At 37.2% G+C, this 24988-nt stretch overlaps 1 protein-coding gene across 18 annotated transcripts in view; it reads right to left on the reverse strand.

Annotated features, from left to right (window-relative positions):
- The window catches only part of EIF4G3 (eukaryotic translation initiation factor 4 gamma 3), a 338175-nt gene that overhangs the window by 52555 nt on the left and 260632 nt on the right, over window positions 1–24988 (reverse strand). For all 18 annotated transcript variants that reach the window (XM_032863666.1, XM_032863668.1, XM_032863667.1 and 15 more), the window contains 4 exons: window positions 22028–22198; window positions 14803–15000; window positions 1737–1883; window positions 1067–1303 (listed from right to left, as the gene is read on the reverse strand). In XM_032863666.1, the coding sequence (XP_032719557.1) occupies window positions 1067–1303; window positions 1737–1883; window positions 14803–15000; window positions 22028–22198 (753 nt within the window). The remainder of the gene's footprint in view (window positions 1–1066; window positions 1304–1736; window positions 1884–14802; window positions 15001–22027; window positions 22199–24988) is intronic.

The raw sequence follows: 24988 nt of genomic DNA on the forward strand, positions 1-24988 counted from the left end.
ATGTATTCTAAGGGCTATAGTCACATGACAGGCAAACAGAATAAAAATGGAAGTGTCATGCTGCAGCCCCTGGAACCTTCCTTAAGAAAGAGGTGGCCGTGACCTTTGCCTCTTTCCAACCTTCTCTGTTGAGAATGTAAGGACAAGGGCTATATTTTGGGGATGACAGAATGTTAAGCGGGAGGAAATGAACTGTTTATCACCCCTGAGCCACGAAACCAACCTCAGATTTCTCACCTCTGAACTTTACTTACTCGAGTGAGAAACCTTAATCTTGCATAAACCACTATATTTGGGATTTTTTGTCACAAACATAATCCCAGCTGATTCTGATGTTATCAAACATTTCTGATAGTATTTCTTCAAAGCATTTCTAATTTTCCTGCCCCCTTATTTGGAGAGATCACCACATTATGTTTGAGTCATAATATTGTTAATGATTTCTTATATTATGGTTAGATAGCCCTGTGGTTAACTTGAGCATAAACTTAAGAAAACTCCTAGGTTTTCACTTCTGTAACACCCTCAGTCCTGGCCCACAGTAGCTATTCTCCTTGTATTTCTGCCGATAATTTGCTATACATAAAAATGACCTGTGAGGGGCGCCTGGGTGGCTCAGTGGGTTAAAGCCTCTGCCTTTGGCTCAGGTCATGATCTCAGGGCTCTGGGATAGAGCCCCGCATCGGGCTCTCCGCACAGCGGGTAGCCTGCTTCTCCCCCACCCACACCCTCTGCCTGCCTCTCTGCCTACTTGTGATCTCTGTCAAATAAAGAAAGAAAAATCTTAAAAAACAAAAAACAAAAACAAACCCATGAGATGGTCATGCAGAAAAAGGAAAAGGGACAAATAATCTGAACAGTTCACAAGTTGGCGTCATCACTTCTTACCATGATGGAAAGGTGGTAAGGAGCTCATTGGCCAAACACTTGACAATGAGAAGGGCAAAACAAGATAAAGAAGGAGCCTAGACTGCTGGGGTGAGATGGAACACTCCTGATGATGGTTCCAGTTCTTTTCACAACTGACAGAGGCCACTCTGGGTGCTTCTGAGATTGGGGTGCTTACCTTTGCCTTCTCAAAGTCCAGGTCTCTGCCGATGGTGGTCAGCAGGCGGCACAGGCATTCCAGGGACTCCTCATCATGGTTCTTCAGCAGTTTCACCACACAGTCATGCATGATGGCTTCCGTCAGCATCTTGAGTTTGAAGAGTTCCCCAATAAACTTGATGTTACCAATGGATCTCCGCCGGGCTTTGTCCTTAGCTTCTTCTAGTTCATCATGAAGCCTCGTCCTCTCCTCTGGCTGTTGTATAAGGAAGAGTAATGGGAGCTTGATGAAGACAACTGTACAGCACACAAGATGCTAAGAACATACACTTGGACTCATGGTCTTATGCTGTGTGGGAGGTCAGGGATAGTCTGAGAATCTGACAGTAACTGTAGTCCTACTCCTTAGAAAACTGCACCACACCCAAAACTTTGCATCCATTTCAGAAGATTTCTGGAACTCAGTGACCCCTCTGAAATCTGGGCTCTGAATTCCTGTCTTAGGAGGTGGAGCTGCTCTAACAGATGGCACTAAAAGGAACAAAGCACTCCTCTAAACGTCAGTATAATGTCTCCACGTGAAAAAAGCCACAGTCATCTACTGAAATAGGGAGATGTAACCAGCTTCATGAAAATGCTGTTCGCTAACAGAAAGCATAAGCACACTGTCTTTCTGTGCAAATACTCACAGCACTGGCAGCCTCGAGTTCTTTCTGCTTCTTCTCAAAGACATCATCATCTGCTTTATCTTTTTCAAACTCCTTTTGGCAGCGGTTCAGTAGCAGCTTCCGGAAATTCACTGTGTTACCAGGTTTGTCTGCCATGGGTACTTTCAGCTGCATCCATATAGGAAAATGCAAAAGCATCAAGATTACTTAAAACATTCGACGATTCTCTCAAAATACCTATCGTCTTTACTTAACTATAGGTAACGCTGAATGAACTACAGGTAACCTTTTACAAGAGGTACACAATTTAGTTTCAGGCAGTTCATGTTTTAGTGGTAAGAGGTCTGTAATTTTATACAGAAAAGATATACATTCCTTTCATATAAATGTACTCTATCTTTATGGTTGGTTGTGCCTCTAGCTGACTTTGAAATCCATGTCTTACTGTGACAACTACAGCTCTGTCCTTATCTAAGACCTTTGTAACTCTATAGGGTTTTACCTTTGTTTTTTTACTACCATTGCAGGCATTCTGGTTTAAAGGAACAGACAGAAATGACATAAAGCATGGCCATAGGAAAACAGTTGTGGGTGGGGATCCTTACTCTAGAAAAAAGCAGAAGAGGGGTGGGGAGGACAAATTTGATGATTTTTGAGATATCCTGTCCTTGGGGAAATGTCATTAACAATGTGATGCTGGAACTTACCTTGACTATCAATGCACTATGTTTACTGATTATTTCTTCTGTGCCCAAAGAAAAAACTAGTTTTCTGAAAGTTCAGTCTAAAAAATGGCCACCTGTGAAACATTTTTTTCATACACAGGGAGACCCAGACTGGAGGGGGTAGACCATGTGGAGGCAAGATGCTTACAAGGTTTCTGTTCGAGTCTCAGAACTGCTTTCTAGTAACAGCAATAGCTCTTATCTTCAAGGTTATGTGTAACCAAACACAGAGACATTCTTATAAGAAAGTGGACTGGTGCACTGATTGGCTAAAATGCACCATTTTACAAATGCAACCTCCCTAAGCACCACTCTGAACAGCTACTGTGTAACACAGCAAAATGTTTTTTCTGGAATCCCAAAATGGCTCTCAAAAGTTCTGAAATGCATGGTCTTTGCCCAAGGTTTAATGGGAGAACTTTGTAGAAAAACAGAATGCATTGTATTTACACTCACAAAAGAGTTAATGTTATCAACCAGAATGAACTTGGACAGTTGCTAATTAAGGTCAAATGGCTAGAGAAACTTCTTGAAAATTGAAGACTACGATGCTATACTGGATTTGTGCTAGAACTGATGGACACACTCTCCAACAGATGCGCTACGACACATGAAAGACCATTTAACAGTCCAGTGCTTTTTTAAACATTTTATTTATTTATTCATTTATTTATTTATTTTTAGATTTTTATTTATTTGACAGAGAGAGAGAGAGAGAGAGATCACAAGTAGGCAGAGAGGCAGGCGGGGGTGGGCATCAGGCTCCCCCCTGAGAAGAGAGCCCGATGTGGGGCTCGATCCCAAGACCCTGAGATCATGACCTGAGCCGAAGGCAGAGGCCCAACCCACTGGGGCACTCAGGTGCCCCTAAACATTTTATTTTTAGATAACTTCTACAATCATCGTGGGGCTCGAACTCACAACCCTGAGATCAGCCAAGTGCCCCAAGAAGTCCAGTTCTAATCAACAAAGAGAGCAAGCGTTTCATTACACATTGTTTTCAGCTGGAAATACTAACTCAGGAAGAGGGTAAGATCACCAAATATTTTTTTTTTTTTTTAGTAAGCATAAAAAACTAACATGTCACCAAATTCAAGCCAAACAAATTCAAGTGACCACAGATAACTGCATAGTCAGGCCTACTCCACGACTGCAAAGGCAGGCAGGCATTTCATCAGCCTTCAAGAAAGAAATGCTACATGAAAGCAAGGGCTTTCCAAAGGAAAAGCCAAAAGTTGACTCTACTTAGGACCCAGAACATAAAACAACATACCACAAAAGAGAACCAGAAAGCATATCCATGAGCAAGGTGGTATATAATAGACCAACAACATGATATTAGGTTCCAAAACAAACTAAAACTCTTAAAAATCATCAGAACAAAACCAGCCAAAAAGTTCTATCCAGCTTCTTGGCATATTTACCTGCATCACCTACATTAATACTATAGACATAATCGGTAAGATAAAAATCGGCTGAGCCACAATCTTATCAGCCCTAAAAAGAGATGTTTCTTGTATTATGGATTGTAATGTGCAGGCAATGGAAAGACTGTGGACAACAGTATGAAAATCCAAGCCACGCTCTCATGAGGAGAGGGACCAGAATTAAAATGAATCAAAAAGATTAAATAAATACAACTTATGACACTTTGCTTTACAGTGAACAAGTAGAAATGATGCAAGGTAAGGGAGAGCTTTTCCTACACAAAGGATATAAAAAACTATGCCTTTTAGACTTTATTTTTTTTTAAGATTTTATTTATTTATGTGACAGAGATTACAAGTAGGCAGAGAGGCAAGCAGAGAGAAAAAGGGAAGCAGGCTCCCCGCTGAGCAGAGAGCCCAAAGTGGGGCTCGATCCCTTGACCCTGAGATCACGACCTGAGCCGAAGGCAGAGGCTTTAACCCACTGAGCCACTCAGGCGCCCCCCTTTTAGACTTTTTATACAGGGAAGGCTATGTTCAAAGTGTTGGATTAAGGAATGGAAGATAAGCTTACTTACTTTTAAACAAAGGCAATTCTTTCAACCCAAGTTTCCATTTCATCCTCCAGAATAAGGGAGACACAATACCCAAATCTAACCTACAATGCCACTTTGAGCATCCAATGAAATAGATTTAGTGAAGCACTTTGTAAGTCACAGAGAAGAAGGACGGGATGTTTGAAACACTGAACATTGGGTTTTAGTCTCTTCATCTGCAAAAGGAGACATTCTAATGACTATAGACTGAATTATAAAATAGCTGTTGAAACAGAAACTAATCCCTGCTCTGCCAGCTGACTTTGGCCAAGTTACTCAGTTTCACCAAACCTTTATTTCTTTCTAAAATGGGAATAATAACATCTGTCTTTTAGGACTGCTGGAAGAATTACATGAGGTTAGTTTAAATAATGCAAATGATAGCGGCTGGCACATCACCAAGAGTTTAATAAGCTAATATAGCTCTATTTATATACTTAGAGCTGCATCTGACATGTTTATGATTAAAAATAAAAGAGTAATCTAAATTATAACATGGGTGTCAAAAAAAACATGTGAGCCAAGTCTACTCACTAAACAATTAGGAAGAAAACCATAAATGGCAAGAAATAGGAATACCTGCTCTACCAAAATGATCAGGGGAGATTTCCCATGTACAAGTCATAAAAAAACATGACTGTAGAGAGGCTTTTTAGATATAATCAAATGGAAATATTAATATTAAATAATCACCAGAATGGTCACAGATCTGCAAGTACACATATCTTCAAATGAATGAGTGCCTAGCTACACAACCTCCTAAGGACTTGTTTTGGAACATGGTTTTAATGTTCTTGGGATGATGAACAGGGTAGTGGAAATATGGAAATAGGCCAGTGAGAACATACTCTCTGAGAATGGTGATGCGTGGTAATATTTTTGTTCTTGAGATGATAAATTCAACAGGATTATGACATCAGTAAGTCAGCCTGTGTTGTCTGCTGGACATTGACTGCTCAGGAGACCCAGTGAAATTGTTTAGTTAGAAGAGACATGATGAGTGGATGTCTTGGTCTGCAAGGGCTGCTATACTAACTACCATAAAATTGTGGCTTAAACAACAGACATTTATTTCTCCCAGTCTCTCAGTCCAAGACTAAGGTGTTAGCAGATTGAGTTCTTGGTGGCCACCCTTTTCCTTATGGCTTTCTCCTGTATCCTCAAGTGGTGGTCAGAAGAAGCTCTTGAGTCTCTTCCTCTTATAAGGCACTAATCTCACCATGGAGACTATACCATTAGGACCTCATCTAACCTAATTACCTTCCAAAGGCCCCACTTATTGATGCCAGCAGACGAAGGGTTAGGGCTTCAACATATGAACTGGGGGTGGGGGACAAAAACATATAGTCCGTAACAATGAACAAGGTAGATATTTGCAAGTGTGATCATGGAAAAGAGCGAAAAAAAAAAAAAAAGGTGATGTGCTACAGTGACAACTTTAATTTTCTTTAAGCAGGAGTCCACAATCAAAACTAAGACATGTTTTAAATGGGTTGTCTGGGGGCCCCTGGGTGGCTCAGTGGGTTAAGCCTCTGCTTTCAGCTCAGGTCATGATCTCAGGGTCCTGGGATCGAGCCCTACATCGGGCTCTGTCAAATGAATAAATAAAATATTAAAAAAAAAATAAATGGGTTGTCTGAGATAGTTTCCCAGGAAGTAAGGGAGTCAGGGGGAATAGTTCAGTAAGGTTGTTCGGCAACCTAGATACACTGGAGAGAAGCTGGCTTTTCATTTTTACACAACTGTAAACTAACAGTGTAACATATTACACCGTAAACTAATCACACCGTGTATCATCTCATATTGGGATGAGATCTGTCCACATATCAGTCACCCAGCAATCTTGGATATGAATGTTGTCAACAGTAGGTAGTCATTTTCTTTAAGTAAAAGGGCCTGTACTGTTGATATATTTGCTAGTGTTGACAGTATATCCTTCTTATTCCTAAAAAGAGCAAGGGTTGCCAGCTACGTGTTAATTATGATAGTCAAATAAGAGACGAGACTATGAAAGGACCAGCCCTGACCATGCTTAGCGAGCTCCCGATTTTCCAAGCTGTCTCAGAACATAAGCAGTGCTAGTGGGAATCCACGGCCATTTTGCTCCTGAAGCATGTTCTAGTATGAGGTAAAGTATTTGGAATGACTGGTGTAATGAAGTGGCACCTCCAAGCTACCTCTAACATGTGAAGTGAACAGTAATAAATCAGTTGTCCAACTGTCACTCCTGAGTCCATGGTGACATACTCCTCTCTGTCAGTAGTTATGTCCTGACCTTAGCAAAATTACCTATTAAAACTGAATGAACACACATACTCTGAATGTACTACAAACACATGAATTCAACTGTATCTCTGGTTAGACACATCTGAAGCGGTATGGAGTTCTGAGAGATGCCCACAAGATTTAAAATGGAGTTATGATAGGGTAAGTCATTTCTTCTCAATGTTTCTTTAAAGTATTTTGCATATTTCATCAGGTGAGTTGAACATCCCTCCTCTTCCAGTTGACTCTAGCCACTTGCTGTTGCCCAAAGTTGACTTTCCTGGTCTGTACTTCAAAGCTGCTGCTGCTTCCTTTTTTAAAGAGTTATTTTTTTGACAGAGACACAGCAAGAGAGGGAACACAAGCAAGGGGAGTGGGAGAGGGAGAAGCAGGCTTCCCACCAAGCAGGGAGCCCGATGCAGGGGGGAGGGGGGGACACTCAATCTCAGGACCCTAGGATCATGACCCGAGCCGAAGGCAGGTGCCTAATTGACTCAGCCACCCAGGCGCCCCTATACTTCTAGGCTTTCTTTGTTTCTTCTTTTTTTTTTTAACTTTTATTTATTCATTTGACAGACAGATCACAAGTAGGCAGAGAGGCGGTGGGGGGCGAGAGTAAGCAGGCTCCTTGCCGAGCAGAGCGCCCAATGCAGGGCTCCTGCCCAGGACCCCGAGATCATGACCTGAGCAGAAGGCAGAGGCTTAACCCATTGAACCGCCCAGGCACCCCCTAGGCTTTATTTCTGATGAGATTAAGTGTGTCTCCTTCATTCTTTCAACGTCTCTTCCTGTACTCAACCCTCCCATTCTTTGCATGGTTTACACTTAAAGCACTTGAGGAGTGGCAACAATGAAATCTCTGGATATGGCATAACAGGACACAGAATACTCAAAAATCTGCCTTGAGTTCCTCCCTTTATAGATGAGGCATGCATGCCTGCCACAGCGCAGATAAAAAGTACAAACAAAGCCCCCCTTTATAAAATGCAAAGCATTTAACTAGAATTCAGTACTTCTCTTAGGAGGATGACAATCGAATTGAATGGCTAACAGAGTAGACTGGACAAGAGAGAATGTTGTCCTGTATCTAAATTTGGAGTTAAGTTAAATAAAAATTTTAGTTGGATTGTTGGCAATTTCAAACTGCTGGGCTCTTGTTTAATCATAATTCAAATCAAAATCCACATCTCATGAACCCCATGAGCATGTAAACTCCTAAGGGCTGGTATTTTTTCTGCTTTTTTGTTGTTTTGTTTTTTTCACTGCTAAATAAATTCCCAATGCCTAGAATGGTTCCTGACACAACACAGACTCTCAGACATATGTTGTAAGTGGGTAATGCATGAACAGAAGAATAACAACTTGAGTTTATTTTATGCTCAAAGTCTTTTTTGGGGTGTTGGTTTTGTTTGTTTGCTTGTTTTTACAATATTTTTATTTATTCATCTGTTACAAAAAATGCTACTAACATTTTTGCATATGTTGCCTGGTATGTAAGAAATGTAGGTTTATCAGTTGGGTACACACTTAAGAATGGAAATGCTTATTATAGCAAAAAATAATTTCAGCCTTCTTTTCTTTCTTTCCTTCTTGTTTTTTAAGTAGGTTCCATAACCAGTGTGGAGCCCGGTGCAAGGCCCAAACTAATGACCCTGAGATCAGGACCTGAGTAGAGATCAAGACTCAGATGTTTATCTAACTGAGACACCCAGGCACCCCCAACTTTAGCTTTTACAGCCAAGCTTGTCTCCAAAGTGGCCCTCACCACTTTATCTTCCCACTAGCAATGCTTGAGTTCTTGCTTCACATACTTGTCAAATCCTGGTAAGTTAAGCAGTCTGGAGTTAATGTAAAGTTTTATACCTAGCTGGTTAATGTCATCATTTTGTTGGTCATTTGGATGACCTCTTTGGTGAATTGTAGGTGTAAGTTTATTGTCTGTTTAAAACACTGAGTTATTCTCGATTTCTTTTAGCTTGACAAAAAATCTGATATAGACCCTTCATTGGATTTTGTGTTGCAATTATCTTTTCTTAATACACGATCTGCATTTTTACTCCCTTAATGACATCTTTTGAGGAAAAATATGCAAATTTTAATGTAGTTCAGTTTACCAATCTTTTTTTGGTACACAGTGACATTTGGGTCCTAAGAAATCTACTAACAAATTATTGTTCTTTTTAATATCTCCTCCCCATTCTGGTTTCTTTCTATTTTTTAAGTGTAAGCCTTTACTATATGACCAGTCTAAACATTTTCCTTCATTTTCACTTTTTTTTACTATTATTTATGACTGGGATTTGTAGGAAATTGTTTCAGCCTATGGTTTTAACATCTTAGTACTTATGAAAAATTTCTCAGCCACTCTCTTCAAGCATCGCTTTCTTCCCACTTCCTCCTCTCTCCTCTTGGGACTCCAATTAAAGCAAAGTTTGACCTTATGGAATCTTACTCATTATTTACCCTCCCTTTTGTATCTTTATTTTTTGGTCTATCTGCTTCTTATGGATTCTGCAGACACATCTTCTACTTCCTAATTCTTTATTTCATCTGTATCTAATTGGCTATTAAGCCAATCCATTAAGTTCTGAATTTTATTATATATTAAGTTCTAGGATTTCTATTTCGTTCTTTTGATACTTTTTCTTTCTCTGTTAAAAATTTCAGCTACCCTTTATTACCTTGAACATAATACAGTTATATGATGTTTGTGCCTGATAAAAGCCAATATCTGGAGTGCCTGTGGGAAATTTGCTTATTGCTGTTTCCCATTCATGGTGATTCTTTTTCCCTTGTGTGACTTACTGTTTCTAACTATGTGCTGCACATTTTATTTGAAAAATTGTTCAGAAATAATCTGAAGGGGCGCCTGGGTGGCTCAGTGGGTTAAAGCCTCTGCCTTCGGCTCAGGTCATGATCTCAGGGTCCTGGGATCGAGCCCCGCATTGGGCTCTCTGCTCAGCAGGGAGCCTGCTTCTCCCCTCTCTCTCTGCCTGCCTCTCTGCCTGCTTGTCATCTCTGTCTGTCAAATGAATAAATAAAATCTTAAAAAAAAAAAAAAGAAATAATCTGAAGACTAATATGACAGTTTTTGTTTTTTTTTAATATGATAGTTTTAAAAAGAATTTGTGTTTGCTTCTTCCAGGCACCTAGCAGGCACTAACATATTCGGAAATCACTACAATACAAGTTCAAGGATTGAGATTATCTGATGTTGAGCTACACCCAGTCCCTGTGAGAGCAGGTCAATTTCTGATTCATCCGTGTTTCAAGCATGCAGTCCTTTGGGATCTCAACCTAAAATATGAGTCAAGCTCCAGAGCCTCTTCCACCACTCTTTTGGTAAACACTGTTCCCAAATTCTATCCCTTAGTCCAATGAATTTTTGAAAAACAAGTTTTTCAAGACGTTTTAGTTGCCTCTTCTAGGGGGAAGTTTTACTAAATGTGTCACTTTTCTTTGGATTTCTGCCTTTTCAAAGATCTTAACCTTAGTAATTCTTTACTGTCTTTTAGCTCTCTGATACATTCAAGATTTTAAAGATTATTGTAGCCAATTTTTCTAATTGTTATCCATGGAATGGGTGGTCTGGTTCACCTAACTTGTCAAAACTAGAAGCTGTAATACTTACTCCTGTGTACTTGTCCTTAATCTAAAGAGTTTTTATCTCTTACCTTGAATCTGATGTTTAGTATTTCCAAATGGTCTAATTTTATTATATGTATATTTAGTATAAACAATAATTTTATTTTGCATATTATAAATATTATTAAATGATGTTATACTGTTATTCAGTACTATTTTTGAGGTTGATTAACCCTAACACATTTAGTATTACTTCATTAATTTTAACTGCTGTATATATATTACTATTCAAATCCAATGACAAAATAAATTGTGGTATACCTATTGTCTTCTTTAGGCTTATTTCATTTGTTTCCTATTATTCACTATTAAAACCAATACAAAAAATTAACATTCTTAAAAATGATTCCTTGTATTCATCTGGTAATTTCTGTGGGGTATATACCAAGAAGTAAAATTCCTGAGGAATAGTATATGAACATCTTCAACGTTATTGGTTAATTACTCATCAAAGTGACTGTATTAAAATGACTTCATTTTTTCCCCTACTCTAACAAGTGTGACTTCTATCTATAGAATTGCGGTTTATTATTTCCTAATCATGAATAACACTGAATATCTTTTTAAATTAATCAGCTAACAGATTTTTATTTCTACAAATTGCCCATTTAACTGGGCTGTTTTCTTACTGACTTTTCTCCTTAATTCGGATTTTAATACTTTATCAATTATTACGTATTCCAAATAGATTCTGCCATGCTGTGGCTTTATCTTTTTATTTATGGTATCATTTGCTACACACCAAGGATTGTAAATTTTAATAGTCAAGTTTTGATAGCTTTCTGTTATTCACTTTGAATCTTAATCTTGCTAAACAAAAATTTCCCCAACATTCATGACGATAGTCTCAATTTTCTCCTAAAAGATTAGCTTTTCTTATTTGGATTTTCATTATTCCCATGACTGTTTGATTTTTGTATTTCCTACATAGTAGGAACCAATGATGACTCTATTTCCATTGCCCCCTTTCATTCTAAGCCCTCAGTACCTCAAAAGTCCTAGAAGCCATGACAGTGGTTACTTTTAAGGAATAAGGAACAGTATAGTTTTATTTACTGACCAGGGTGGTAGGCATGCTCCCTTCACTGATATACACTGAGCTGTACACTAATGATCTGTATAACCTTCTGTATGCATGTTGTAATGGTGTGCTAAAGCTAGCTCATACTGGATCATGGGAGCCAACTATTCAGTTGATATTTTGTGAACTACTGTCAAACTGTTAATTGGCTTAAGATCAGCCATGAAGAAACTGTATCATAGGGGTGCCTGGGTGACTCAGTGGGTTAAGGCTCTGCCTTTGGCTCAGGTCATGATCTCAGAGTCCTGGGATCAAGCCCCGCATCGGGCTCTCTGCTCAGCGGGGAGCCTGCTTCCCCTTTTCTCTCTGTCCACCTCTCTGCCTACTTGTGATTTCTCTCTCTGTCAAATAAATAAATAAAATCTTTAAAAAAAAAAAAAGAAAGAAAGAAACTGTATCACTACATTTGACAAAAGCAACAAATTAGGAATTTTTCTTTTCCCCAATAGCATGTATATCTGTCTGTTATACTTCAATTAAAAAAGTTTAAAAACTTTTATCGTTTGGTATATAACTCTGGGGTAATTTATACTAAAAAAGTAAATCCTCAACATGTAAATAAAGGAAGTAGACTTTGGTGTTTATTGGAGTGTTGCCTGTGGTTCCAAGAAAACCTACAAAAACCAAAAAAGGAGAAACAACATGGAAGAAAAAGAGGAGGGGGAGAGAGAGAAAAGGCTGGGGAAACTATGGTGCATGTATGTGTATATATATATCTTCAGATATTATGCAACTACTAAAAAAATAGGAGTAAAATCTCTGTAGTGACGTAGGGATATGCCCAAAACATATTAAGTGAAAACAAAGTAAACTGCAAAAAAATACATACATGATAGAACTTAACTACTACAAAACCAAAAGTATTCTCTTTATACGTATGTATATGTGTTTATATACTTTTATGAATATAAATAAAATTGTGGAAGTACAGATATAAACCATTCACAAAGGGGGGTGTAACTGGATGGGGCTCAAAGAACAGCAGTAGCTTTCTCTCTGAATACCCCTTATACTGCTGTACTTACTCCAAAAGGTTATTCTGTAATTTAAAATAATCTAGTAAAGTTTAATCAATCTCATTTAAAAAGGGCTGAATCATAACAAAATTCACATAAGTGGTTGGTTTATCTATAATTGTATTTTAATCTACCTTCTATTATTGCCTTTCCAAAGTCCATTTTCATCAAAGACACTCTTCTATTAAAAAACATTAACATGGGCACCTGCGTGGTTCAGTTGGTTAAGTGTCCTTAAGTGACTCTTGATTTTGGTTCAGGTTGTGTTCTTGGAGTTGTGGGATCGAGCTCCACATGTGGCTCCCGTCTTCATAGGGAGTCTGCTTGAGATTCTCTCTCTCCCTCTGCCCCTCCCCCACTCTCTCGTGCTCTCTTTCTCAAATAAACAAAATCTTAAAAACAAACAAATAAAAATAATTAATAATCCTTCACTGCCTGTAGGATTAAATCTAAAATTAGTAAAAAGCACTAAAGTATAAGCCAGGAGATCTGGGATCTAGTCCTAGTTCTAATGAGTGGCTACAAGATGGCATGGTTGCCACCTGCCACAAGGAAAATGAGAAGCATGAGATGGAAAATTACTCTGCCTTCAGATACCTACGGTATGGTACATTAGAAAGAAATATGGCAAGTGGCTCAAGAATCCTAGACTTGGAATCTAGCATTGCCACTTACTAGTTATGTGACCTTAAGCAAGTTACTTACCCTTTTTTAAGTTTCAGCTTCTTGTTCAGTAAAGTGGGGCTAATAATACTAAACTTCCAGGGTTATAATAGCTATTAACAAGAATATATGTAAAGAATCTACCCGTAATGCAACCTAGTAGAAGCTAAATAGATAGTTTCTGTTATCACAATCGTCCTCATCCAGCCAGCATTTCAAGACCTTTGCAATCTTTTCCACCACCAATATAATTCTGAATTATTTAGGGATGATAAAGGTCAAATACTGAGCTAGGAACTTTACATAAACAATCTCATTAAATTATATTATTAGTAAATTAATGTTATCATTGTAATAGCCTCAAATTGTGTGGCTTAATCTTATGATTAAAAAATGAGGTAATGTAATTTTATGAAGTTACAAAGTTCGTAACAATTCATTATAATTTATTATGAAGTTTATTATTGAGTTAGCAGCTTGCAGAGTAGGAACTTAAAATTTTAAACTTAGAATTTAAAGCCAGAACTGTGAGACGAAAGGCCCGTATCTATGACTAATGTGTTGCATGCACTGCCTCAGACATGAGCTTTTGCTGCTCTACACTTGTTCCCCCCCCACAACCGCCAACCCTCTCTGGCCCACCCTGAATGCCACCTGCTTCACAGAAGCAGTCTGTCACTCTACCAATAACATAGTCATTTCTTTTTTGTTCTACTTGGTTTTTAGGTCTAGAACATCCATTCAAGCATCAACATATTGCAATTTCACAGAATATGCTCTAAGTGATCATTTTGTTAAATGCTAAGTTTTGGGTTTGTGGTTTTTTTTTTTTTTTTTTTTCAATACGAATTTTAAATTCCTTAAAGACAGAAGAAGTAAACTTTCCAGGTCACAACAGACTTACCTATCTTTGACACAGGAACTCAAAAATACTGGGAGAATGACAGAATTCTGCACTTTTATAACAAGGCAAATGACAATGAATTGTGATAAGAAAAAAACCCCAAATGTTAAAGGACACACGTTTCTGACGCAAGTACCTGGGTAACAGTAACAGGCAGAGAAAACACAGATGGTACATGGCAGTGTTCTGACTGCAGAACAGAGGACAATGAACACTAACCAGAAGCTCTTTGGTCTCCCATTCTGTCTTGCCCTAGATTTGACAGGCTGTAGAGATAGATTAAATGGCTGTGGACAATGTAAAGAGAAAGAAATCTAATAATTTCTAAGAGATGAAATGATCACTTTTGAAACTTTTATGACCATAACTATCTTTTCATTTCACCAAGGCTCAAATGAGAACCAATATATTTTCAGTTTTGAATGAAATGTGAATGTAAGCATTCACTTTATAAGAGACAACAGGAGAGGTAGGTTGCTCAGGCCAATAATTTCACATTACTAATTTAAAACTTATTCAGTATTGCTCACACTGGGTGGGAACATATCAGGCCTATTTCAGTCTATTTCCATATCCCCTCCAGAGGTGAGGATATATTTTAATAAAACAAGATTCTTTTTATACATTGAGAATATTATATTAAAAAGTGCTAAAAATATATTCTCCCCTTTATGTTGCCCCAATAACACTTCTGGGAAGAATGTGTAGTGAGGGGAGAATATACCTCTTGGAGATTTCTGGTTTTACTCCTTCCTCTCTTCTTACCGTTACTAGACATCGACACATGTTTGCATAAGCCACAGAGAAACTGGGCTCATCGATAGCCTTCTCAAAGACCAGGTCAATGACTCCCTTCAGCCGCTCCTCTGTGTCAACAGTAAGTCCTGACACTTGCTTCATCAGTTGGTTGAACATCTGTGGTGTCAGTTTATTTAAGATACTTCGAACTTTTCTAAAAAGTTCCTAGAGGGGCCACAAAAAAAGAAAACAGTGTTATAGTAACTGTGACAGGATGATTCTTTCTGTAAGGATTAATATTTTGTTTATAATTTGTAAGTTCAACTTTCTAAATTAACAAGGATTGTGAACTCATAACAGAAATAATTAAATCTATTTTAACAAACATCAAACCATTATATCACTTCTCTTCCATAACTGATGAGAATTCTAGGAACTAGGTATATTCACTGGCAAGAGTATCATCTGGTACATTTCTCAAGGCAATCTGGCAAGGTGTATTGAAAGCTTTAAAACTATGACGTATCTTTTGTTTTTTTGTTTTTAAGATTTTTATTTTTTATTTTTATTTGAGAGAGAGAGAACAAGAGAGAATGAGCAGGGAGGAGCCAGGGGTAGAGCAAGAGGGAGAAGCAGACTCTGCTAAGCAGGGAGCCTGATGAGGGACTCCATCCCAGGACCCTGAGATCATGACCTGAGCTGAAGGCAGATGATTAACAGACTGAGCCACCAAGGCACCTTTATGATGTATCTTTCAAAACAACTATTAGACTTTTAGAAACTTATTCATATTTAAGGATAGGTACAAAAGATTTTAGCCACAATAACTTTCATCACTACCCCTTTATAGCAAATAACTTAAATGTCCTAAAATAGAAAATCTGTCTAAATTATGATATAATAGGTAGGAGGTAGCAGGAGGTATTTTAAACTCTCATCAAATTAAAAACAGAAGAGAACTTCCTCAACTAGGAAAAAAAGCATACATAACTCTACTTAATGGTAATTTCCCTCTAAGAATAGGAACAAGGCAAGAATGTCCATTCTTACCATCCTATTCAAAGCCATACTGGAGGTCCTAGTCAGTGCAAAAAAGCAAAGAAAAAGAACTACAACCTGTATAGATTATAAAGGAAGAAATAAAACTCTCTATTCGTTAATGATATGATTATGTAGAAAATCATAAGGAATCTACAAAGAGATACTAGAACTAATAAATAAGTCTAACAACATTGCAGAATATAAGTCAACATACAAGTATCAATTTTATTTCTATATATTAGGAACAAACTAGAAATTACATATTTTAAAAGTACTATTTACAATAGCACCAAAAACCATGAAATACTTAGTTAAGAATCTAACAAAAGGTCTATAAGAGCTATATGATAAAAACCATGAATCACTAATGAAAGAAAAAAAGGAAGACCTAAATAAAGAGACCTATGTCATATGCCTGTATTAGAAGATTCATTATTATTAAGCTGTCAATTTTCTCTAAACTGATCTATAGATTTAAAACAATCAAAATAAAAATCCTAGTAGGGTTTTGGAGCTTTTAGACAAAAATCAAGAAGCTGATTCAACAACTTATGTGAAAAGACAAGGGGGGAAAAAAAGCGAGAACAGCCTAAGTGATTTTGAAAAATAACAAAGTTGGAGGACTCATACAACCTATTTTCAATATTTACTCTACAAAGACACTGTGATATTGGCCAGGGGACTGACACATAGATCACTGGGACAGAATATAAGTCTAGAACTAGATTCACACAAATATGATGAACCAATTTTCAACAACGGTACAAAGAAAACTGAATGAAAAAATGATTTTTTTTTTAAAAAGATTTTATTTATTTGAGAGGGAGTGAAAAGCAGAGCAAAAGAGAGAGAGAGCACAAGCTGTAGGGAAGAGCCTGGCACAGGGCTCCATCCCAGGACCCTGAGATCATGACCTGAACTGAAGACAGACGCTTAACCAACTGAGTCACCCAGGCACCTAAGAAAAAGGATAATCCTTCCAACAAATGGTGCTGGAACAACTGGATATACATAAGAAAAAGAAAAGAAAAAAAGAACCTTGATCCATATCCTCCATGAAATAAATTAATTAAAACCGAATCACAAACATATATGTAAAACCTAAAACTGTAAACCTTTAGAAGATATGAAAGGAGAAAATTTTTATATTTTTGCGTTATGCAAAGATTTTTTAGATATGACAAAAGCGCAAACCTATAAATGCAGAAGTTGATAAATTCAACATGATCAAAGTTGAAAACTTCATTTCTGCAAAGATACTCTTAAGAGAACGAGAAGACAAACCACGGGCTGGAAGAAAATTTTTGCAAAACACACATCTGATAAAAGATTTGTATTCAGAATATACACAGAACTCTCAAAAATCGAACCACCAGCCAATGAAACAGGGTAAAAGAAGAGAAATTTTACCAAAGATACAAGAATGGCAAATAAGCACAAGAAAAGTTTTGTTTATTGAATATATTATTCATTTGGAAACACAAATTAAAACAATGAGATGCTACCACACATATGCGTTAGAACGGTTAAATTTGTAAAGCACAAAGTAACAAGTGCTGACGAAGAAGTGGAATAACTGGGATTCTTGTGCCTTGCTGCCGGAAATGCAAAACTGTCCACCCTGGCAAACAGTTTGGCATTTTCTGATAAAGTTAAACCTATACTTACTAGAAAATTCACAGATGTCATAGCTACAATTTTACCTCAAGAGACAAAACCTTACATTTACACAAATCCTATACAATGATTACAGCACTTTTATTCATAATTGCCAAAACCTGAAAACTCTTTCTCCTGTGAATGGATAAACTTCTATGGTGTATCCGGAACAATGGAATACTAACAGGTAATAAAAAAGTAATCAGTCATACATGACTACAAATGGAATGTGCCAAGTGAAAGAAGCTACATTCAAAATGATTCCATTTATTTGGTATTTTGGGAAAAGCAGTGCTATTAGGACAAACAGATTAGTGACTGCTAGAGGTGGGCATGCAGGGAGAAGATGGATATAAAGTAGCACAAGGAAATTTCTGGGGTCTGATAAAAACATACCATATGTTGATTGTGGTGGTTGTTACATGCCTATGTGTGTTCAAGAGTTGCAGATTTATACACCAAATAGTAAAGCTTACTAAATGTAAATTATGTCTCAGTAAAATATGAAGTTACAAAAATCCATGAAACCATGATATAACTGAAAAGGCCTATAAAATGTTTTATTTGATCCCTAAAATATAAGTATCTGAATATAAGGATTTTTAGAATACATGTCAATATGTTAATAGTTTTCTCTAGGAAGTAGATAGTAAATAAATCCATTTAAATCTTTAAAAAATTATATAGTCAGGTTTCTTCAGCAATGAGTTAGCACTGCTTTTATTAAAAAAAAAAAATTAAGTTTCTTGGGGTGGGCAAAGTCACCAAACTTCTCTCAATTGCCTCGATCAATTGATAGTATTGGTGAGATCTAAAACAATCTGTGCTTTATATCAAGAGGGAAGAAAAAACAACCTTGGGGGTGCATGGGTGGCTCAGTCACTAAGTAGCCAGCTCTTGTCATGACCTCAGGGTCCTGGGAGGGAGCTCCATGTTGGGCTCTACACTCAGCGGGGAGTCTAACTTGAGTTTCTCTCTCCCTCTCCCTCTGAAAATGCACCTGCACTCTCTTTCTCTCCTTCTCTAGGAAGAAAGAAAGAAAGGAGAGAAGGAAAAGGAAGAATAAAGACAGATGGAGGGAGGGAGGAAGAAGGAAAAAAACCCACAACCTTCAAATATCTCAAATATTTCAGATGATAATCTGAGCTTAAAAACTAGGATAAAAAAATAATTTATTAAAGTAATGAACAGCAAGGTGACTACAGTTAATACTGTATTGCATATTGCATCAAAAGTTGATAAGACAGTAGCTCTTAAAGGTTTTCATTGCAAGAAAAAAGAATTTGTAACTATGCATGATAACAGATGTTAACCGGACTAATTATGGTGGCCATTTTGATATACATAAACGTTAAATCATTACAGTATATAAACTGAAACTAACATGATGTTATGTCAATTACACATCAATGAAAAAAGAAATCGGCATCAAACAATAACTTTATTGAAAATCATTAATTCACATCTACTTGAGGCCCAACAAATTCTGTATCAGGTACAAATAAAGTGTCACACACAGTTGCTGCCTTCCAGACCACTGACTTCAGCTGCAAAGACAAGATAATTTTAAGTGAGGTGATGAGCAAACACCAGGTGAATTAGGAGGCACAGAAGGGAGCAGTTTATGTATTAGAGAGGTCAGAGGCAATAGGTTAGCCAGCAAATGAGAATTGGGCCAGGTTATGAGGGACAAAAAGAGCTGGCTAAGTGACTGTGTATCAACTATACTCAAATAAAAACTAAAATTAAAAAAAGAAATAAACAACTAGGGATGCCTGCATGCTCAGTCAATTAAGTGTCTGACTTAAGGGTCCCCAGGTCATGATGTCAGGGTCCTGGGATTGAGCCCTGCATGGGAGTTTCCTGCTCAGTGGGGAGTCTGCTTGATCCTCTCCCTCCTCCTCTACCCCTCCACTTGTGCTGTCTCTCAAACAAATAAGTAAAATCTTTAAAAAACCACCACCAACAAAGAAAACAACTAGCCAAGTAAAAAAGAAAGGGAAGAAGACATTTTATTTATTTATTTATTTATTTATTTATTTATTTTAAAGATTTTTATTTATTTGACAGAGAGAGATCACAAGTAGGCAGAGAGGCAGGCAGAGAGAGAGGGGGAAGCAGGCTCCTTGCTGAGCGGAGAGCCCGATATGGACTTGATCCCAGGACCCTGAGATCATGACCCAAGTGGAAGGCAGAGGCTTAACCCACTGAGCCACCCAGGCGACCCAGAAGAAGACATTTTAGAAAGGGAAAACATTTTAGGAAGGAGTTATTAGTGAGGGTTTTCTATTTTGGGAATAGAGGACAACAAGGAAAGAGCATAGGGCTAGTGTGTGAGTTGTTGAGAGAAAATGAGGTATTTATTTTTTTATTTGAAAATGAGGTCATTAAAGACAGGTTAAAAGCTAGGGTAGAGATCTAAAAATCAGTACTTCAGGTAGAAGAGTCAGGCAGAAGCAGTAGGAATGCTACAGCAAGAGAAGAGAAGAGAGACATAAGCAGGGGACCGCATATGCCGAAGTATATGTGGTCAAAGTCTAGACAAATCATGAGGCAATGACTCTTAGAACTGCCTCAAGGAGAAGATGAAATCTTATGATATAGGAAAAATAAGATCATTGGTATTATTCATAGTGTTGTTAAAATACAGCGGTAGGAATGAAGTCAGAATGAAAGAGTTTTTTAGAAGTCGAGTGGCAACAATAAAACCACTCACTGACAAAAAAGTAAAGAAACAGAATTAGCAGGAACACCAGGTCAGCGTGATGTAGACCTATGCAAAAGAGAAGAATGAAAACACCAAAAAAGAGAAGGAATGGAGCAAAGATGCACCATACTCAGAAGAAAAGGTATCAATAACAAGAGGATTGTACTCACCCTGATAAAGAAGCCTATTAATTCTCCACTGGGTTTGCTTTATCTTTTCACTAAAGAAAACTTAGCCAATTAATGAATGATTCCTCAAAACAAAATTAGGTTTCTGAAATAAAACTTAACCAGTAATAGGGAGAACTCTGTTACAAAGTAAACAGGCAGATTACGAGGTGCAACGAACGGACCATTCCACAATACCGAGGGCAACTTAATTTCCCAATACTTCAATTTTCTCATATATAAAAGAAGGAAAATATCTATTCCCTTCTTCATAGCTGCTGCAATAATCTAATGAAATGAGGCACGACTACAAGTGCCTTAACTACTAAAACAAGACCTCTTCGCCTTCAGTGATAAAGATTCAGCAGGAATTTTACCTATCCTTGTAAGTCATTTAGGCCCCTTATCAATCAGCACTTCTCAGAAGGATTGGAGGGAGAGATACAGAAGGTATTTCCAAAATAAGGTTGAGATACATTGAAAAGAAATTAGATACTTGATTTCAGTGACTCTGGAGGAGAATGTACTTAGGGACAAATGGCTGAGGAAATCACTAAAAAGATGAACAAAGACAAGCAAGCCAGTTGAGGTCTGACAGCATGGCTTTGTGATGAATAAGTTCATCTTGGTCTTGATTTGTATGAACAACTTTGTTGGTTAGTTTATTTGTTTATCAAGTATACTGACTATCTACTATGTTTGTGGTTCTATGTTGGTGTTGAATTAAGATCTAGATGTATAAGGCACACATCTGACCCAGATCATCATCATACTGAGTACCTGGGTTCCAGGAACCATGCCAACTGCTTTATATGACTTTATTCAATCTTCAAAATAGCCCCATAAGGTAGGTAAAGGTAGGTAATATTAGTATCTTCATTTTACAGTTGAGATTAAGAACTTGCCTAATAGGACTTGCCTGTCTCTAGAGCTGAAGCTTTTCACTGCTATATTAAACTATTCACAATGAGAGGAAAGATATTTAAGGAATGAGACACTGACAAGTCAGCATATGATCTGTGATGCCGAACTCTGATAGAGGTGCAAAATTCAAGAGGAGACTCTAGTCTTGGTGCCTAGAAGCAAAAAATCCAAAAAAGATAGTAGAGGTAACCCAAGTATGGAAATAGCACTGTGTGTACAGCAAATGATGAATGAAGACTACATAATTTGACACAAAAATTAATTTTTTTTGGATTAAAGGAATTTATTCAATTTATCCTAAGGAGTTCTGTAGGCAGGTATGCATAGAAAGATGCAAAGAATTAAATTTTATTCCAAAACAAGATTGGTTTCTAAATTCTAACTTAATATAGAAATGAAGGCCTGACAAGGAGACATAAAGCAATACGCTAACTGGACTAGCATAGGGTACTAAGAATCTAAAAACACATTTTTAAGAACAGCAAGCATTGATCTAAGCCTAAATGATCAAAGTCTATGACATATAAACCCTCTAGATACAGTAGTTGTTTTGACAACCAAACAAGAAAATAGTAGGTACTTGGCACCCATTATGCTAAAGACTTTAGAATAATGCTTTTAAAAAACAAAAAATGTACAAAAATCATGAACTAAAATCTCTAGTATACTAATAGGACAAAATAACAAGTCAAAGCACATTAAAACAATAGCACTGTAATTCCAAAACAATGTGAGAATGTGCTTCTGTTCTCACCTGAGTTTTGATGTTTTCAGGATCCTCAGCTTGGCTGTCTCGTTTTTGGCTGGGCTTCCAGGCATTCTCTGCCTTTTTCAGGTGCACATCTTCTTTCACAGAAACTGTGATAATCTTCCTTGGCTCTCTTCTCTGGCCAGGTTGAGATCTTCGTGGTCCAACATTCAACAACTAGGACAAGAATATTCTTTATTATATCTACACAGTGTACTTAAAATTTACTGCCTCTGCTGTGCTTCCCAAGTCAAATCTGATGATCACACTGAACATTTCTTACATGCAAAGATGGATACTAAGCTCTCAATTTGATGTGATCTTTCTGGGGGAGAAGAGGAGGACAACCTTAGAATACCATCAGTGTAATGTTCTCCACTACTACAGTTTCTAACCCTGAAGTCCTAAATTAGATAATGTGATGGAAAATTCTGTTTGATACTGCTATTATTCTTAACAAAAAAGAATACCCCAAACTGAAGCTTTATTTTTCACCAGCTGTGTGACTTTGCACTGCTCACTTGAAAATTATACAAATTCACAGGCAGTAATCATCACAGTTACAAAGCTGCTTCAAAAACTAGGTTTCTATACTGCCAGTGTGAAATACAAATACAATTTTATCACAAAAATTCTTTATAGCATAGACATCCAGCCTTAGTACAGATTTTAATGGATCCCTGTAAACTTCCTGGGCCAGAAATACTAAAGTAAGTCTTTCTTAAATCATTAAATGAGATTTAACTAAATTGTTCCCTGAAAAAAATGTCTTCTCTTTGTCAGTTCTTCGTTCCTGCTAGAGTCCCACTATACTCACTCTGTTAAAAACACTTGCTGGCCTGTCACAATGGTCATCAAATTAAGACTAATTACTGTTAGAGATAATGAAGCAAAACTTGCATTCTGTGTATTAAAATATCACTAACAGTTGCTATCTCAAATGCCAGGAAATAACTTTTCAAGATTAAACATTTGGGTTGATTTAAGTTTTGTTCCTCCCAGACCTATTGCATACTGACATATGCATATGTCATACGCATATGACATATGCCAAGAGTCAGATGCTTAACTGAGTCTCCCAGGAGTGCTCGTTATATCATTTTCTAAGTCCTGAATAAATATTGTAATTAAACTTTAAGAGGGAAGGAAAAAAAGTCACACAAGACATATAGATCAGAATCATATCTCTGTTAGTGCCCTAATACTGCCCTTCTGAATTTATATGAAGATTCAGAGAAGGAAGCATAAACTTAAATTTCAATGCTTTATATTAAAAAACAGGTTCTAAGAAATACAGGGTCTGAGGCTGAAACTGGCAAGACTGAAAGCCTTTAAACAACACTCATTCTCAGAATTATACTTCACCATCTGCCCTAATCAGTAATAGCAGTATCAAACATGTATCAGGATCAAAAGATAGCCTTCCTGGGCAATACACACTAATCTTGTCAAATATATCCAGCTAAGTACTCAGAATAAATGATACAATCTCAGAGTATTTGGTACACATTAGAAAACCTGAGGTACCATACATAGTTTAACTAAAAAGGACCTGAAGAGGATCACACCAGAAAAGTACCAACAGGGAGCAGGTGCTAAACTGGATAGTCTTATTATAAAAACATGTGTTTATAACTGAAACTTTGATATAATAGCCCAGACAATTCTTTTTCTCTCTCTTTAAACAGAAATAAAGATTTATTATTTTTTTTTAGATTTAATTAATTTATTTGAGAGACAGAATACGAGAGAGAGCATGAGAGGGGAGGAGGTCAGAGGGAGAAGCAGACTCCTTACAGAGCTGGGAGCCCGATGAGGAACTCTGTCTCGGGACTCTGGGATCATGACCTGAGTCGAAGGCAGTCGCTAAACCAAGTGAGTCACCCAGGCACCCCCAAAACCATTCTGATAAGAGAATGCAGCACACCAAATATTATCTGATTTTTGTAATTCAGGTTGTATTCTAGGGTAAACAAGAATGGGTAACTAGTGTGGGTTAAAATCTTTTCAGTGCTTGGATAAGTTCAAATAACTTATATATAACTTATACCATAGGACATTTAAATTAATCCATGCATTTGCACATAAAAATTTGTCAAGAACAAAGATTAGTGGGTGTAATGAAAGGTAATTATGTCAAAATCAGATAAGAGGCATAGTAATCATAATTTGGGGATACAATGTTTTTTAAAGATTTTATTTCTTTATTTGACAGACAGACATAGCAAGAGAGAGAACACAAGCAGGGGGAGTGGAAGAGGGAGAAGGAGGCTTCTCCTGAAGTGGAGCAGAGAGCCTGATGTGTGGCTCGATGTGGGGCTCAATCCCAGGACCCTGGGATCATGACCCAAGCTGAAGGCAGACACTTAATGACAGCACCACCCAGGCGCCCCAATTTGGGGATATAATTTTAATCATGTTTGAATGAAGTATGAAATTTCCATTCCCTGAACGTACTTACTGGAAACATCAATGACTATGCAGTGAGATTTGAATGTAGGAAGTAAATACGACTTAAGCCAAATCTCTTTACCAGCTCTAAGACATATATATATGGATTTCAAATGAACTGCATAAGATGTGAGAAATATTACTAAATAGGTAACAATGTTTCAAAGGAAAGTAAGTATTAAAAAGATAACATAAACTGTTAGTCCCAGATAAAAAATTGGTATTATAATCTACGTGCAAGCTGCCAAGACAACCTTGAAAATTATTTGGTTCATTGCATATAATAAGAAAGATATTGTTCACAAATATTTAACCGAGAATACTGAGTCTTCAACAGATCTATTATACTTATAAATGCTTAACACACTTAATAAATTAATCTCTAATGTACTCATGCTTATACTCTGAAAATGAAATCATTATGTGGAACATCAGTGCCTGGAAAGACTATGGTGCAGCAGAAAAAGAGGCAGATTAGAAGACAAAAGGACTGTTCAATTCTGCTACTTATGAGCA

This window comes from Lontra canadensis, unplaced genomic scaffold (assembly GCF_010015895.1).
Source record: "Lontra canadensis isolate GAN:19392208 unplaced genomic scaffold, GSC_riverotter_1.0 scaffold25, whole genome shotgun sequence".
Lineage (NCBI taxonomy): Eukaryota > Metazoa > Chordata > Mammalia > Carnivora > Mustelidae > Lontra > Lontra canadensis.